The following is a 13513-nucleotide window of genomic DNA, read 5'->3' as shown; positions in this document are numbered from 1 at the left end:
ACAGTCGGCTGGCAGATCTCCCCATGCAACAAGAAAACCAGAATATCTGGGCTCAAACACTCTCATTGATACGGCTATTTCATATGTGCAGGGAGAAAGACTGGTAGAAGACATTTTACTGCCTGAGGCACAACAGCAAAGTCAATGAGGCTAGCCAAGATGTTTTGACACCTGGGGCAGAAGGATTCCACAGCCATCTCTCCCTCTGAGTAAAATTTCAATAATACTTTAAATAACCAACGCCTAGCTGCCCTTTCATGCTAGACAGCTGATACTGGGTGCATAGGAGCCAAATCCTAGGAGCCAAGCTCCCTTCAGCTGCCCCAGAAACATATCTGATAAAATATTGAGGAGGCCGGGGGACCCCAAAGTTAATGGGCATTTCCATTCAAATGGTGTGTGTGCCATGTTATGTGATGGATGGAGCTTGCCTGCCACGCCCCCCCCCCCAATATTTTATTCAAGTTGGCACCGTTGACTGGGTATCACATTCTGTCTAATGGTAGCACTGGCCTAGGAAGGGAGCCCTTTTTTTCACGTGAGTGGGTATTCAAACATGGCATCCCTACCATACAGTCTTGGTAGCCATAATAATAATAATAATAATAATAATAATAATAATAATAATAATAATTTATTATTTATACCCCGCTCCCAGCCACTCTGGGCAGCTCCCAATCAAGTGTTAAAAACAATACAGCATTAAATATTAAAAACTTCCCTAAACAGGGCTGCCTTCAGATGTCTTTTTAAAATAGGATAGCTGCTTATTTCCTTGACAACTGATGGGAGGACGTTCCACAGGGCGGGCGCCACTACCGAGAAGGCCCTCTGTCTGCTCCCTGTAACCTCACTTCTCACAATGAGGGAACTGCGGGAAGGCCCTCAGCGCTGGATCTCAGTGTCTGGGTGGAACAATGGGGGTAGAGACGCTCCTTCAGATATAAAGGACCAAGGCCGTTTAGAGCTTTAAAGGTCAGCACCAACACTCAGAAACTGGGAGCCAGTGCAGATCTCTCAGGGCCAGTGTTATATGGTCCTGGCGGCCACTCCCAGTCACCAGTCTAGCTGCCACATTCTGGATTAATTGCAGTTTCTGAGTCACCTTCAAAGGTAGCCCCACATAGAGCACATTGCAGTAGTCCAAGCAGGAGATAACTAGAGCATGCACCACTCTGGCGAGACAGTCTGTGGGCAGGTAGGGTCTCAGCCTGTGTACCAGATGGAGTTGGTAGACAGGTGCCCTGGACACAGAATTGACCTGCGCCTCCATGGACAGCTGGGAGTCCAGAATGACTCCCAGGCTGCGCACCTGCTCCTTCAGGGGCACAGTTACCCCATTCAGGACCAGGGAGTTCCCCACACCCGGCCACCCCCTGTCCTCCATAAACAGTACTTCTGTCTTGTCAGGATTCAACCTCAATCTGTTAGCTGCCATCCATCCTCCAACTGCCTCCAGGCACTCACACAATACTGTTGATTGGATGAAGTGACCCCGAGGCACACAGAGTTAGGGTAGTGAATTTATGTTAATCTGATGGTGCAGAAACCATTTCAAAACAACACGTGAAGCTCTGGACATAATGGGAGGAGTCTCATGCTGCAAGAAAAAGCTCCTCCCCTTGAACAGAATTAACCCTGGTGACACATGGCCTGTGGAGTACGGCTACCAATCAATATTTTGCGGATGGGATTCCTGCACATACTAGGAATGTAGGTTTGTGCAATTAAAGTAGATTAAAGCAATCTGCTGCTCTGGTGTAACAAATCCACTGCAGGGAGGGAGATAACAATTTTTTTTGCAGTTAGGTAAGTGATGAGAAAATGCCCTGAAAAGTATGGGGTGAACGAACGATTAATGGGAAGTCACATTACCACCATGCAAACAAATGTAGATTAAATCAGGATGAGTACCATACTCGTTGAGGTATAACATCTCTGCAAATAAATTGGCACAAATGTGCAATAAAGACTGGGTACAGTCTAACCTTCCTCAGAGGTTTATGCAAGCAAATGAAGATGAATGCTCAATAAATAGGTCATCAGGGGGAGGCAAAAAATGCAAATCCAGTCCCAGAAGAGGTAATATTCATATACTGAATGTGAAACTGCCTTATACAGGGTTAAACTAATGGTCCACCCTGCTCAGTACTGTCTACACTGTCTGGCAGTGTCTCTCCAGGGATTCAGGAAGAGTCATTCCTAGTCCTACATCGAGATGCTAGGAATTGACCCAGGGACCTTGTCTTGCAAAGAAAATGCTCTGTCATTGAGCTACAGCCCCCTTTCCACACATTATTCTGACCCGTTCAGGCTGCAAATAGGGCTTGCATTTTAATAATAATAATAATAATAATAATAATAATAATATACACATACTTCCCTGTCATCGTTGTGTCATTGCTTATATTTATTATTTCTTGTTGCTAGGCTTGCTTATTATTATGAAATGCTTTGTTCCCTTTGATGTTTTGAACTCATGCTTTATGTATGTGTTACATGGTGTCGAGGGCAACCTAATGGCCCTGCAGATGTTGGTAGGATTTGTGGTCCAGCAACATCTGGAGGGCATAAGGGTTGGGGAGGCTGGCCTAAAGGCCCATTATCATATTTCCAAGACACCTCATACAAAGCTACAACTACGTATAGGAACACCACACATCTGGGCCAAAGGCTTAGCCTCATCCTCTACATGCAAGGAGTTTGCATAGGGCTGGAATGTTAAAGATATCCCATATTTCACCCCCACCTGCAGTTGAATATAGGAAGCTGCCATATATATGGGTCCATTTAGCCCAGTATTGTCAACACTGACTGGCAACAACTCTCCAGGGTTTCAGACAGGGGGTCCTTTCTAGGCCTCCCTGGTGATTGCTCCTGGGACATTTTGCCCTGTCACTGAGCTATGACCCTTCTCCAGCATAGTAGACTCCACTGGACTGACAAAGATTTTACCCTGAATACCTCCCATCTACTAACAGGTGTACTCTGCAAAGGTGGAATGCCTGTGCTCAGAGCACATGAACAGAAACAGCAATGGCCAGTATTTCTTGTGTAACAGAAACAGATACAAGGCTTTTCTATTTCTTCCACATGCAACAGGGGAAAAAGTAAAGCAAGGAAGAGCTGCGAAGGCAGAAATCTCCATATTCCTTTTCTTCAATTGCCCAGGTCTCTCTGTAGCTTTTCAACACACACTTCCTTGTTTCAGAGGCACCTTATTCCCAAAGCTGGTACTACAACAGGAGATCAGGGCCAACCCAGGGACAGTCGTCAATTCCACTGCCACATGCTATAATGTAGATGAAATATTTTTGGCCAACACTTTTGATGCATCATAGGCAAAAAAGGAAGAACTATTACAGCTTTCAGTAGCACCCTAAACAAAAGCTAACTGAAGCCATGTCCCTCCATGAGGACTGACTGCATGTGCAGGACAAGCTGGTGAAACTACCCTATTGTCCAATTCACAAAGTAGAAGGGAATGTCTTCCTTCCCCTTTAAACCTCCAGCCTAATGAAACATCTTGCAAGAGGTGCCTTCAGTTACCCACTCCCCCAGAAGAAGCATAAACCCTTCTTCCACAGTTTTCCAAGCAACCCCACTGAATTGCTCCACCACCATAGATCCCTACATTTTGAGGTGTTCATCTGAGCATTCCTTACTTTGATGTAGCCATTGTTGAGTGTTTTGTTGTTTTAAAAGAGAAAATAAATGCAAAAATGTGTCAGAATGTTTGCATGCATGGACACTGGATAGCAGGTTCTCAGCTTCCTCATCAACATTATTCCAAGGCCATTGCTAGGATGAATCACCCACTTCAGAGTTTCTGCTTTTCATAGTAAAACTTTGCCCAATGCGCTGTGATGCCACCCATCCGACCTTACAGAATAAATGAATAATCAAATACACACCCCCGGGTGACTCTTTCCCATTGACATCCGATTCTGCTGGAACAGAGGAAGCCTGGCTCTGTCATTAGCCATGTCTCTATCATGAGATCTGGGGAGCATCTTTTTTTATGTGATTTCGCAGGAATGGAACATAGATCTCATTTGTAGCCGCTTAAAAAGGTGCTGTAAAACCCCAGTTAATCTCTCTCTCTCTTTCACACACACACCCATTTTAATATCTAGCCAGAGTGCTAATCAATATTATCTTAGGCAGGATTTAAAGATTAATAAATTGCCAGTGTGAATCCCAGTGAGTGGGGCAGATCTTCCCTGACATTTAAATTAAAAGAAAGATCAGGGCTCCCCGCTTCCCATTCACAAATCTTACAGCCGCTCCCCACAAACTCCCAGGAACAGCCTCTTGAGAAGTGGGGGGTGGGGGGAGGATGGAGTGGAGAATCCCAGGCTCAGGAAGGCAGAGAAAGTTAAGAAAGATAAGGTTAATTGCTTCTTACCTTTGGAGAGCACCACCGCCAGGCTAAAGAGCAGAAGCCAGACCACCCGAGGCACCTTGCCCTGGCCAGGGGTCCCCATGGTGGGCTGCAGAAGAGAACTTAGATCCTTGCCACAAGGACTTCGCGATCAAAACAAATCCGGCTCCTGGCCATTTTTAACCCCTCTCACCCCTCCCGGGAAGAAAAGGAAGAAGAAGAGGTGGGGAGTGGAGAAGGTCATCTGCAGATCTTCAGACACATTTTCTCTCCAGCAAAGACTTGTCAGGTGGGGTGCCTTCCGTTGCCTGTCCTTACAAAAACTAGATTTCTTTTGTTTTTCAAAAAAGCATGTTATCAATAACAAGGAATATTAAATAACAGAAATAACATCTCCTGGGTTTGCATCATGGTGATCCGAGGTTGGGGGGGTGGGAGAGAGAGAGGGAGCGCCGATCTCCATATAAATAAACGCCAGCCGAGAGATCTAGGAGTAACGAGATGGAGGAGGCGAGGAAGAGGCGGGAGAGAGAGAGAGAGAAGGGGAGGCGATCGCTAATTCATTCCTGCAAACCGAGGTTTGGACGCGGGACGTTTAAGCAGAAGAACCCTCTTTTGCAGCGCGGAAATTGACAAGGCTTGGGGTGGAATTGATCGGGAGGAGGGAGGCAAAGGCTGCCTCCCAACACAGATCCGCTTGGCATTTTGTTTGGCGGCTGAAATTTCTTCTTCTTTTTTTTAACAGATCCTGGGGAGGGTGGGGGAGGGATGCGGAGCGCAGCGCGGCGGGGAGGGAGAAGCGCTAAAGTTTGCCTTTCGGTGGCTCGTTGCGCCCGGGAGAGGAGAAGGAGGCTGAGAGAGACACGGCACTGAAGAACGAAGGGAAAGGGAGGGGAGGGAATCAACTGATGGTTTTCCTTTCACTTAAACACGCACGCACAAACAAGGCGCTCTCTCTACAGTCCTCATTCACTTCTTGGGGTGGAGGGGAGAGGTTGGCGGGGGTGGGAGGAGGCGGAGCAGAGCAGGACCTCATCGCAAAAGAAGCACCCTGGCTCTTCTCTGGAGGTGATGCTTTGGGAACGCTGAGCCCGGAGACGAGAGATCACCGCTGCCTGGAGAAAGAGAGGCTGCCAACCGAGAAGGGTTAGAGAGGGGGCTCTGTGTTGCTGTTGGTTTGCTTTTGCTTCCTCCACCCCTCCGCTCGCCTATTTTGTTTTGGCAATGCAATTTAAAATAAACAGTAAATTCCTGCCCGATCTGCAAGGGAGGCGGGGAAGGAAATAAAATTTTAGTTACATGGTGTCGTTTCCGATCCTGTCCTCACCAGCGCACATGGGAGAGAGAGGAAAGGAGGGGGGGGGAAACAGAAGCTTTTATTTTAATTTGTTTTTTTAAACCCACCAGTAAAAACGAGGGAATTAAATAAACGCATCTTCCTTTTATCTTCAGCTTACCCGCCCCCCCCCCCCTTAGGCAACGCTACTGCCACTGCACCCCCCCTCAATCCATCAGTTCCCAGACAGTCAAGGTTTCAACCAATCCTGGAGCGGATTATCGAGAAAGATGGGCGGAGACGCGAGAGGGGGGGATTCGCCCATTCCTTTAAGTTGCATCCACCGCCGCTTCAAAGGGAACGCGCGACCCGAGGAGGCGGGGCGCATGCAAATCTGGAGAAAGAAAGCTCCGCCCCTTCAGCAAATCGCGCTCATCCCTCTTCCCACCCCCCCTCCCGCCCACCTCCTGGACCTTGCGCGATGGAGACACGCTCCGCCCCCAGGGGAAATCCCGGGAGTTGGAGCGTGGGAATTTCAAGGGTGGCGGGGTGGGGAAGGAGAGAGATCGAGGATCCGATCAGCTCCGCAAAACAGCGCTGCAAGTTGGCACTTTTTTTTGACACACGGACAGGGTGTGACCCACACGCCCTCTGCCACGTGGGACGAAGAGTGAATTAAGAAACGCAGCGGGCTAGAGTTGGGCTGGACTTTGCGGGCATCCACGCCTACCTCCCCCAACTGGGTGCCCACCGGATGTTTTACGCTACCGTTCCCAAAGGACCCATGGCCAAAGGTGAGGGCAGCAGTCCCCAGCATCTGGTGGATGCGAGGTTAAGATAGGGGATCTTCATCCATCCCCACCCGCCATCTTCTTAAGAACAGAAGATACTGCCTTTGGTCCGTCCAGCCCCTTTTGCCTGCACAGACACAGACTGGATGTAGCTTTCCAGGGTTTCAGACAGAGGCTGTCCTGGAGATGCTGGGGATGAAACCTGGGACCTTCTGCATGCCAAGCAGATGCTCTGCTACTGTGCTACAACCCTTCCCTCAACAGAAAATTGCACTCCATGGCACAACCCAAAAAAATGTCTTATTTCCAGCAATGACCACGACTCGCCACAGACTCAGCAGCTTAGCAGCACTTGAAGCACTCTAGGACCCTTTTGCCTCATTTTACACACACACTTGGGATGTGGGTGGCGCTGTGGGTTAAACCACAGAGCCTAGGATTTGCCGATCAGAAGGTCAGCGGTTCGAATCCCTGCGACGGGGTGAGCTCCCATTGCTCGGTCCCTGCTCCTGCCAAACTAGCAGTTTGAAAGCACATCAAAGCGCAAGTAGATAAATAGGTACCACTCCAGTGGGAAGGTAAATGGTGTTTCCGTGCGCTGCTCTGGTTCGCTAGAAGTGGCTTAGTCATGCTGGCCACATGACCCGGAAGTTGTACACCGGCTCCCTCAGCCAATAAAGCGAGATGAGCGCCACAACCCCAAAGTCGGACATGACTGGACCTAATGGTCAGGGGTCCCTTTACCTTACCTTTTACACACACACTTACACTTGCACTTTACAGGGCAAGCGACCCATGTGTAATGACCAAACAGTTTCCTGATCTAAGCAGGATTTAAAAACACACACTGCCAAAAGCTCTGAAACCTTCTTGATTAATTAAGGGGACTAGCTGTGAAGGAAGTATCAACCCCAATAAAACGCAACCATCTATGGGCTCTTGGAAGCTTCCAACAGACCAGTAATGAGCTTGTGACAGATTAATAAAAAACAAATTGTCGTTTTATCCCAAGATTTCACCGCTTCAGTTTCAGAACAATCTACTGGCTTAGGGGACCTAATCTGCTTTAAGTAATTAATAAAGCTAGCTAGCCACCGCCACCGCCCGCCCCCAGTCACTGGGTATCATGTTTTCTCCAGTGGCAACATAGGAAAGCAGGTCGCTGCCTTATTCCAAGTCAGACCCATTGGTCCCATCTCACTCAGTAGTGTCCACACTGACTGGCAGTGACTTTCCAGGATTTCAAATAGAATTCTCTCCCTAGGAGACGCTGGGGATTGAACATGGGACCTTCTGCATGCAAAGCAAGTGCTCTCCCACTGAGCTATGGTAGAGCCATAGCTAGCAGGGGGGTAACAGGGTTTCTTTTGCCCTGGGTGAAGCCTCTAGAGGGGTGCCATTGAGGCTCCCAGCCTGCCAACCTGTCTAGGCTTCAGGCCTTCACTTGCACACTCAGCAGCCTTCTTCCATTCCTAAGCGAGCGGTTTTGCTTCCCCTTTCTTTTGAAGCAGAAGAAGAGATGCTGATTGACATGGAGTTGGAAAACCTGGAGAGGCAAAAGTGAGCATTCCTCCTTCCCTTTTTGTTATGTACTCAGTTGAATAGGATCCAAAATGCAGCAGTCTGATTGGTCCTAGAACAATAGGATCCAAAATGCAGCAGTCTGATTGGTCCTAGAACAATAGGATTCAGAATGCAGCAGTCTGATTGGTCCTAGAACAATGCAGCAGTATGATTGGTCTGCAGGAGCCACCCAATCCGGCTCCAGATGGAAGTGAAACCACAACCTGATTGGCCTACAGGAGAATTCCAGAATTAGCCAATCACGTGCAGCCCATTGTGTAACTAATGTATATAAAGCAGATACTTTGAGGGGGCTTTCATTCCTCCTCACCACTATGAGCTGAATAAAGAACATGAAGTCCACTCTGGACTCCGAGTATATTTCACCTTTCCCCCTTGAAGAGGAAGATGGGCTCCCCTGTCTGGTTTTGCAACCGTGTGTGAGAGAAAACCTTGAGGGGGGGGGGGGGGAAGGCTGCCCTACAAGCAAAGTTGAATGCGTGCAAGTTGTGTTGCTGCCAGCTGCTTGTTTTGCTGTTCAATCTAAGGAAGGGAATTATAGAAGTGCAGAGTTGGAAGGTACCCGGCCAACTCCCTGAAATATCCTTCCTTCTTCTTTTCCTCCCTTCAACATCTCAGAGATAAATTAAAAGCTCTGAAGAGATGAGAACACCACCTCCTGTCCTTTTTGGAAACAGGGTCTTTTGTCATGATTAAGCAATTGAAACGGCAAGTTCACAAGATAAGCACTTTGGAGTATTGCTTGCTTATAATACGTGTGTTTGTGTTTGGATCTAGAGGACAACATACATGTTTACACCATGTGAATATATAAAGAGGGCACTGCTACATACAATCAGCTATAAAAACTGAGTCTTTTGTTTATACTGAAAATAAAATACTTGCAGTGAAAGGAATGTGATGCAGATGGGAAATGTAGCCAAATCCACTTTAAATTATTTAATTGCAGTGGTTCAGCAGCCAGCATTTTTTTAGGAAACTTGTGGGGTGTTTATTCTTTTATTGCTTATTCTTTAGTGCCTTACACAGCAGTGTCTTTACATGTCTACTCAGGAGTAAGTCCCACTGAATTCAATGGAGCTTACTCCTAGGCAGCTTCGTAAAGATTGTCCAGTTCATACTGCAATCTTAAGCATTTTTACTCAGAAGTCCCACTGAGTTCAATAGGACTTACTAAGAAAGATCTCAGATAGAAAATAGCTGCACATGGAAGCTCTACTTTTGACAAACAATTTAATTTTACTGGGATTGCTCATTTACCCTTTGATCATACCATCATAATACTTCTTAGGAGTCTTCAAATGATCAATTACTCTCTAAGGAGATCTACTTAAAGGTTGCCTACTTTTTATTTTCTTTAAGAATAAATGTGTGTATGCATATGCAAATACATGCAAGGGGTGCCAGGCAAGAGAGCTCAAGATGGATGCAGAGCAGGACTGCTAAGGGGTGTGGCCTGGAGATAATCCCATGGGTTTGGTAGAGAAGGCATTTGCCCCCTGGGCTTGAGGTTCCTCACTCTTGCTATAGGTGATAGCAAGGAAAGACTGCTTGATATGCAGCACTCCAGTTTCAGGAAGAGATGGACCTATACCAGGCATCCCCAAACTCGGCCCTCCAGATGTTTTGGGACTACAACTCCCATCATCCCTAGCTAACAGGACCAGTGGTCAAGGATGATGGGAGTTGTAGTCCAAAAACGTCTGGAAGGCCAAGTTTGCCTATGCCTAGCCTGTACATAGCTTTTAACAATGAAAGCTAAATGGATCCCGCATGCTCAGAGGCAGCTAAAGTAAAGGCAAACCAGTTGCTGCGCTCATCTTGCTTTCAGGCCGAGGGAGCCAGCATTTGTCCACAGACAGCTTTCCAGGTCATGTGGCCAGTAGGACTAAACCACTTCTGGTGACGAGTGCCAGAGCGCACAGAAATGCCATTAACCTTGCCACCACAGCGGTACTTATTTATCTACTTGCACTGGTGTGCTTTTGAACTGCTAGGTGGGCAGGAGCTGGGACAGAGCAACAGGAGCTCACTCCATCATGGGGATTCAAACCACTGACCTTACAATCAGCAAGCCCAAGAGGCTCGGTGGTTTAGACTATAGCGCCACCCACCTCCCATGCTCAAAGGCAGTATACTCCTGAATACAGATGAGGAGGCAACCAGTAAGGGTCTCCAAGTATCTGAAGGGTTCTCACATAGAAGGTGGTGTGGACCTTCTCTTTGTTTTCTACTTGTCGCCATTTCCAAACAGTCTCCAAGGGCAGCCCCACAATAAGCATGCTACAGTAGTCCAAGCTGGAGATTACCAGGGCATGACTGGTTGTGTGGCTCAGTGGGGGGAAATTGCACATAAGGCAGCTCTTTATGGTGACATCCTTTAAAACACTGTATCCTCTATTTCCTATACAACCATTTATGAGGTTTCTGTACCTCCCATCCCTGCTCTGGCTTGGCTTTCAGCAGCGTACAAGGAGGTAGAAAAATAAGAAAGAAAAATACAGTCGATCTGGTGTAATGTGAATCTGTTTGACAGCCAGTATCTCCTGTCAGTGGTTTAAAAAAAGAAGAAGAAGAAGAACCTTGGAATGCCTATCTCTCAAGCTAAGCCTTCAGTGGTGAAAAGGATCCGTATCAGATGCCTCTAGGGGGGTTCTGAGCTGGCTGTCAGTTCAGAGTCGCTGCAGAGTTGAGCAATGTCATTTTGGGAACGTGACACATCATCTCATTGATCCTAAAGGGAAAAAAGGCTCCCAGAAAGAAAGGCTGCTTAGTTTGGTTAGGGTGTGTGTGGAAGTTGCAGTGGCGGGTTTGATGGGGCTGAAGGCAGAAGAATCTTATCGCAAGAAAACTGCAGCTGCCATAGATCTTACAGAGCACCAGTTGTAAGAGAGCTTTGCAGAACTTCAGTATGCACACTTCAAAGCTGCCTTATCCTGAGTCAGACTGCTGTCCATCTTTGTCAGTATTGTCTCCAGCAGCCCTCCAGGGTATCACGCAGGGGTTCCTCTCAGCCCTAAGTGGAGTCACTGGGGGTTGAGCCTGAGACTGTCTGCATGCAGATGCTGTACCATTGAGCTGTGTCTCTTCCTCATAAATCCCTGCATTTCTGCTCCAAACGGTTGCTCGCGCTTTTCATAAAATCACAGGGTCATCTAGTCCAACCCCTTGCAATGCAGGAATAAAACAAGGATGGGAAACGTGTGGTCCTCCAGATGTTGTGAACTAAGGCTCCCATCATCCCTGACCATGCTGGCTGGAGCTGATGGGAACTGGAGTCTAACAATCATCAGTTTTGCCCTGCAGTCCTAAGCAAGTCCATGCAGAAATAAGTCCTGTTGAATTTTATTATGATTTATTTATTTATTTATTTATTCTATTTGTATCCTGCTCTTCCTCCCAAAGGAGCCCAGGGAAACAAAAAGCAAAATGCTAAACACTGTACAATTTGAAATCTCAAGTCAAAACATATTTAAACCCTTAAAAAACCACTTGGGAACATTAGGAACATCTAAAAACATCTAAAAGCAATCACATACCCTCATGGTTATTAATTTCATGGTTGCCATGGCCAGTATCTCTCAGTCATCAAATGGCTGTTTAAGTAATAATGTTGTTTCTCACTCTGTTAAAACGCCAGGAATGCCCAAGCAGGTGTTGATGCTGGCAGAATCTAGGCTCAGTTTCCACTGGCTCTCATTGAATTCTATGGGACAAAGGAATAGAGGAGGAGGAGGAGGAGGAGCTGTCTTAGTTCTGACTGATTCTTAGTAAAGCACAACTCTGTATTATTAGAAAAATGCTTGAGGATGGCACTTTAAGGCAAAAGTGGACAGAGCAGCAAACTTAAACTTTTTTTTCCAATAGGCTGCTAGCTTCATGCCCACCTCTCTAATCCTTCATCCAGGCTTAAGAAGGGTGCAAAGCAAGGTTGGCCAGAGGCATTCTGTCCACTTTTGTCTCTGCCTCCCCCCCTCCAAAAAAAACCCCACTGGCATGTGGCCCATGAAAGGTTGATCTGGAGGGATTGTAGTCCAGCGGCTGAAAAAGGGACCCCACAGTTGCATAAAGACTTAAAAAACAAAAAGGTAACAATATTTGCATGGGGAGACAATGAGTTTAAAATTGTTAGCAGACCTTGCCGCTAGGGGAAATTAGATTGGAATAATTACAGGTTCAGGATTTCAAAGGCTTTATTCATGCAGGAACTATTTACAGGATGAGTTGAGATAGGAGGAGAGAAATAGCAGGTGTCTTGGCTGGAGAGAACAGCAAACAAAATGGCTCAGATTTTAGGTGTGGACTTAATTTAGACAGAGAGGCTACAAGCAGCAAGTGGGTAAATCATGAGACAAACTTCCTTTTAGTGCACATGCATTAACTAGAAGCTTAAGAGAAGGAAATGTATTTGCTTTTCTCCAACAAAAATTAAGTTTGGAGGGGCTAGTAACACATGTCATTATTTGTACAGTAAAACCACGCTTAATGCAGCTTACAGCATGAAAATATTTGCATAATTACAAAAATGTAACAAAGGTAGTCATGAGAAATAAATGTGTATCTCTCTAAGTACACAACAAGATTAAGCAATCCCCACATGTCGTAATAAGAGTTAACAATAAAGATACAAAAAATAATACCAATAGTAGCAAACTTAAGCATCTCTCTATTATATTAGAGGAAATTGCTTTGCAAAAATATGTAAGGCAAAATTGCAAGCAAAAATGATATATGAAAAGGAAATAATGCTAAAACTATTTTTTTTAAACAAAATAATAATAATCTCTAATTGATGTGGAGAACTGAATTTAAGACATTGGAAAATCAACATGAAGAGAGAAAGCAAAATTGTCAGATTCACCCATCCCAGTGAAATGATTGAGGGGGCCTCTTTACCGGTATCTCAGGGACCCCACTGGATCCTGAACAGACAGATGTCAAAATTGTCAGTGTTTGTTTGCTGTCATCCAGAGCTCATGAAATTGAGTGGGCTTTGGGGAATTAAATAAGCAACTAACATATATCTCGCAAGCAAAATCGCTGGAGAATTGGTGTTAGCTGCGCAAGTAGCTACTTGCAACCGTCTCCTTTTCAACAGCTCGGTGAGCTGATGGAGTATACAAAACATGTAACTGAGCCCTATCTGAAATTTGATTGCATTCCGAATGGTGTAATATTCTTTTCTTCCCTTCCCCGCCCCAGATGTAGACAAGAGCTAATAGAACTGGATATGTGTTACATTCAAAAATGGGCAAAATTCCATTTGGAGTATAACTTGAAATTCTCCCTTTCAGAAAATTGCACATCCTGCATCCTGATTTTATAGGGGAGGTCTATATTATTATCAGCCTGGGCTGATTGTGCAGCAAAGTTGGGTTTGTGCATGGAAACTTTCCTGTGAGTTGTAGCTGGACAGTAACAACCGGGCAGGTTTTTTGCCTGACATGCTTCAGGTTCCCAGTACAAGGCTCGCGTCAA

General features: G+C 46.1%; 1 protein-coding gene across 2 annotated transcripts in view; it reads right to left on the bottom strand.

Moving 5' to 3' along the window:
- Positions 1-5426, bottom strand: part of LOC308465278 (transmembrane protein 132D-like) — a 451746-nt gene extending 446320 nt beyond the window's left edge. For both annotated transcript variants that reach the window (XM_080985080.1, XM_080985081.1), the window contains exon 1: positions 4409-5426. In XM_080985080.1, coding sequence (XP_080841206.1) covers positions 4409-4487 — 79 coding nt within the window. In that variant the 5' untranslated portion in view covers positions 4488-5426. The remainder of the gene's footprint in view (positions 1-4408) is intronic.
- Positions 5427-13513: the final 8087 nt, after the last annotated feature.

This window comes from Podarcis pityusensis (assembly GCF_964106645.2).
Source record: "Podarcis pityusensis genome assembly, chromosome: 16".
Taxonomy (NCBI): domain Eukaryota; kingdom Metazoa; phylum Chordata; class Lepidosauria; order Squamata; family Lacertidae; genus Podarcis; species Podarcis pityusensis.
The sequence above is the reverse complement of the archived record's forward strand: the minus strand, read 5'-3'. Positions and strand labels throughout refer to the sequence as shown.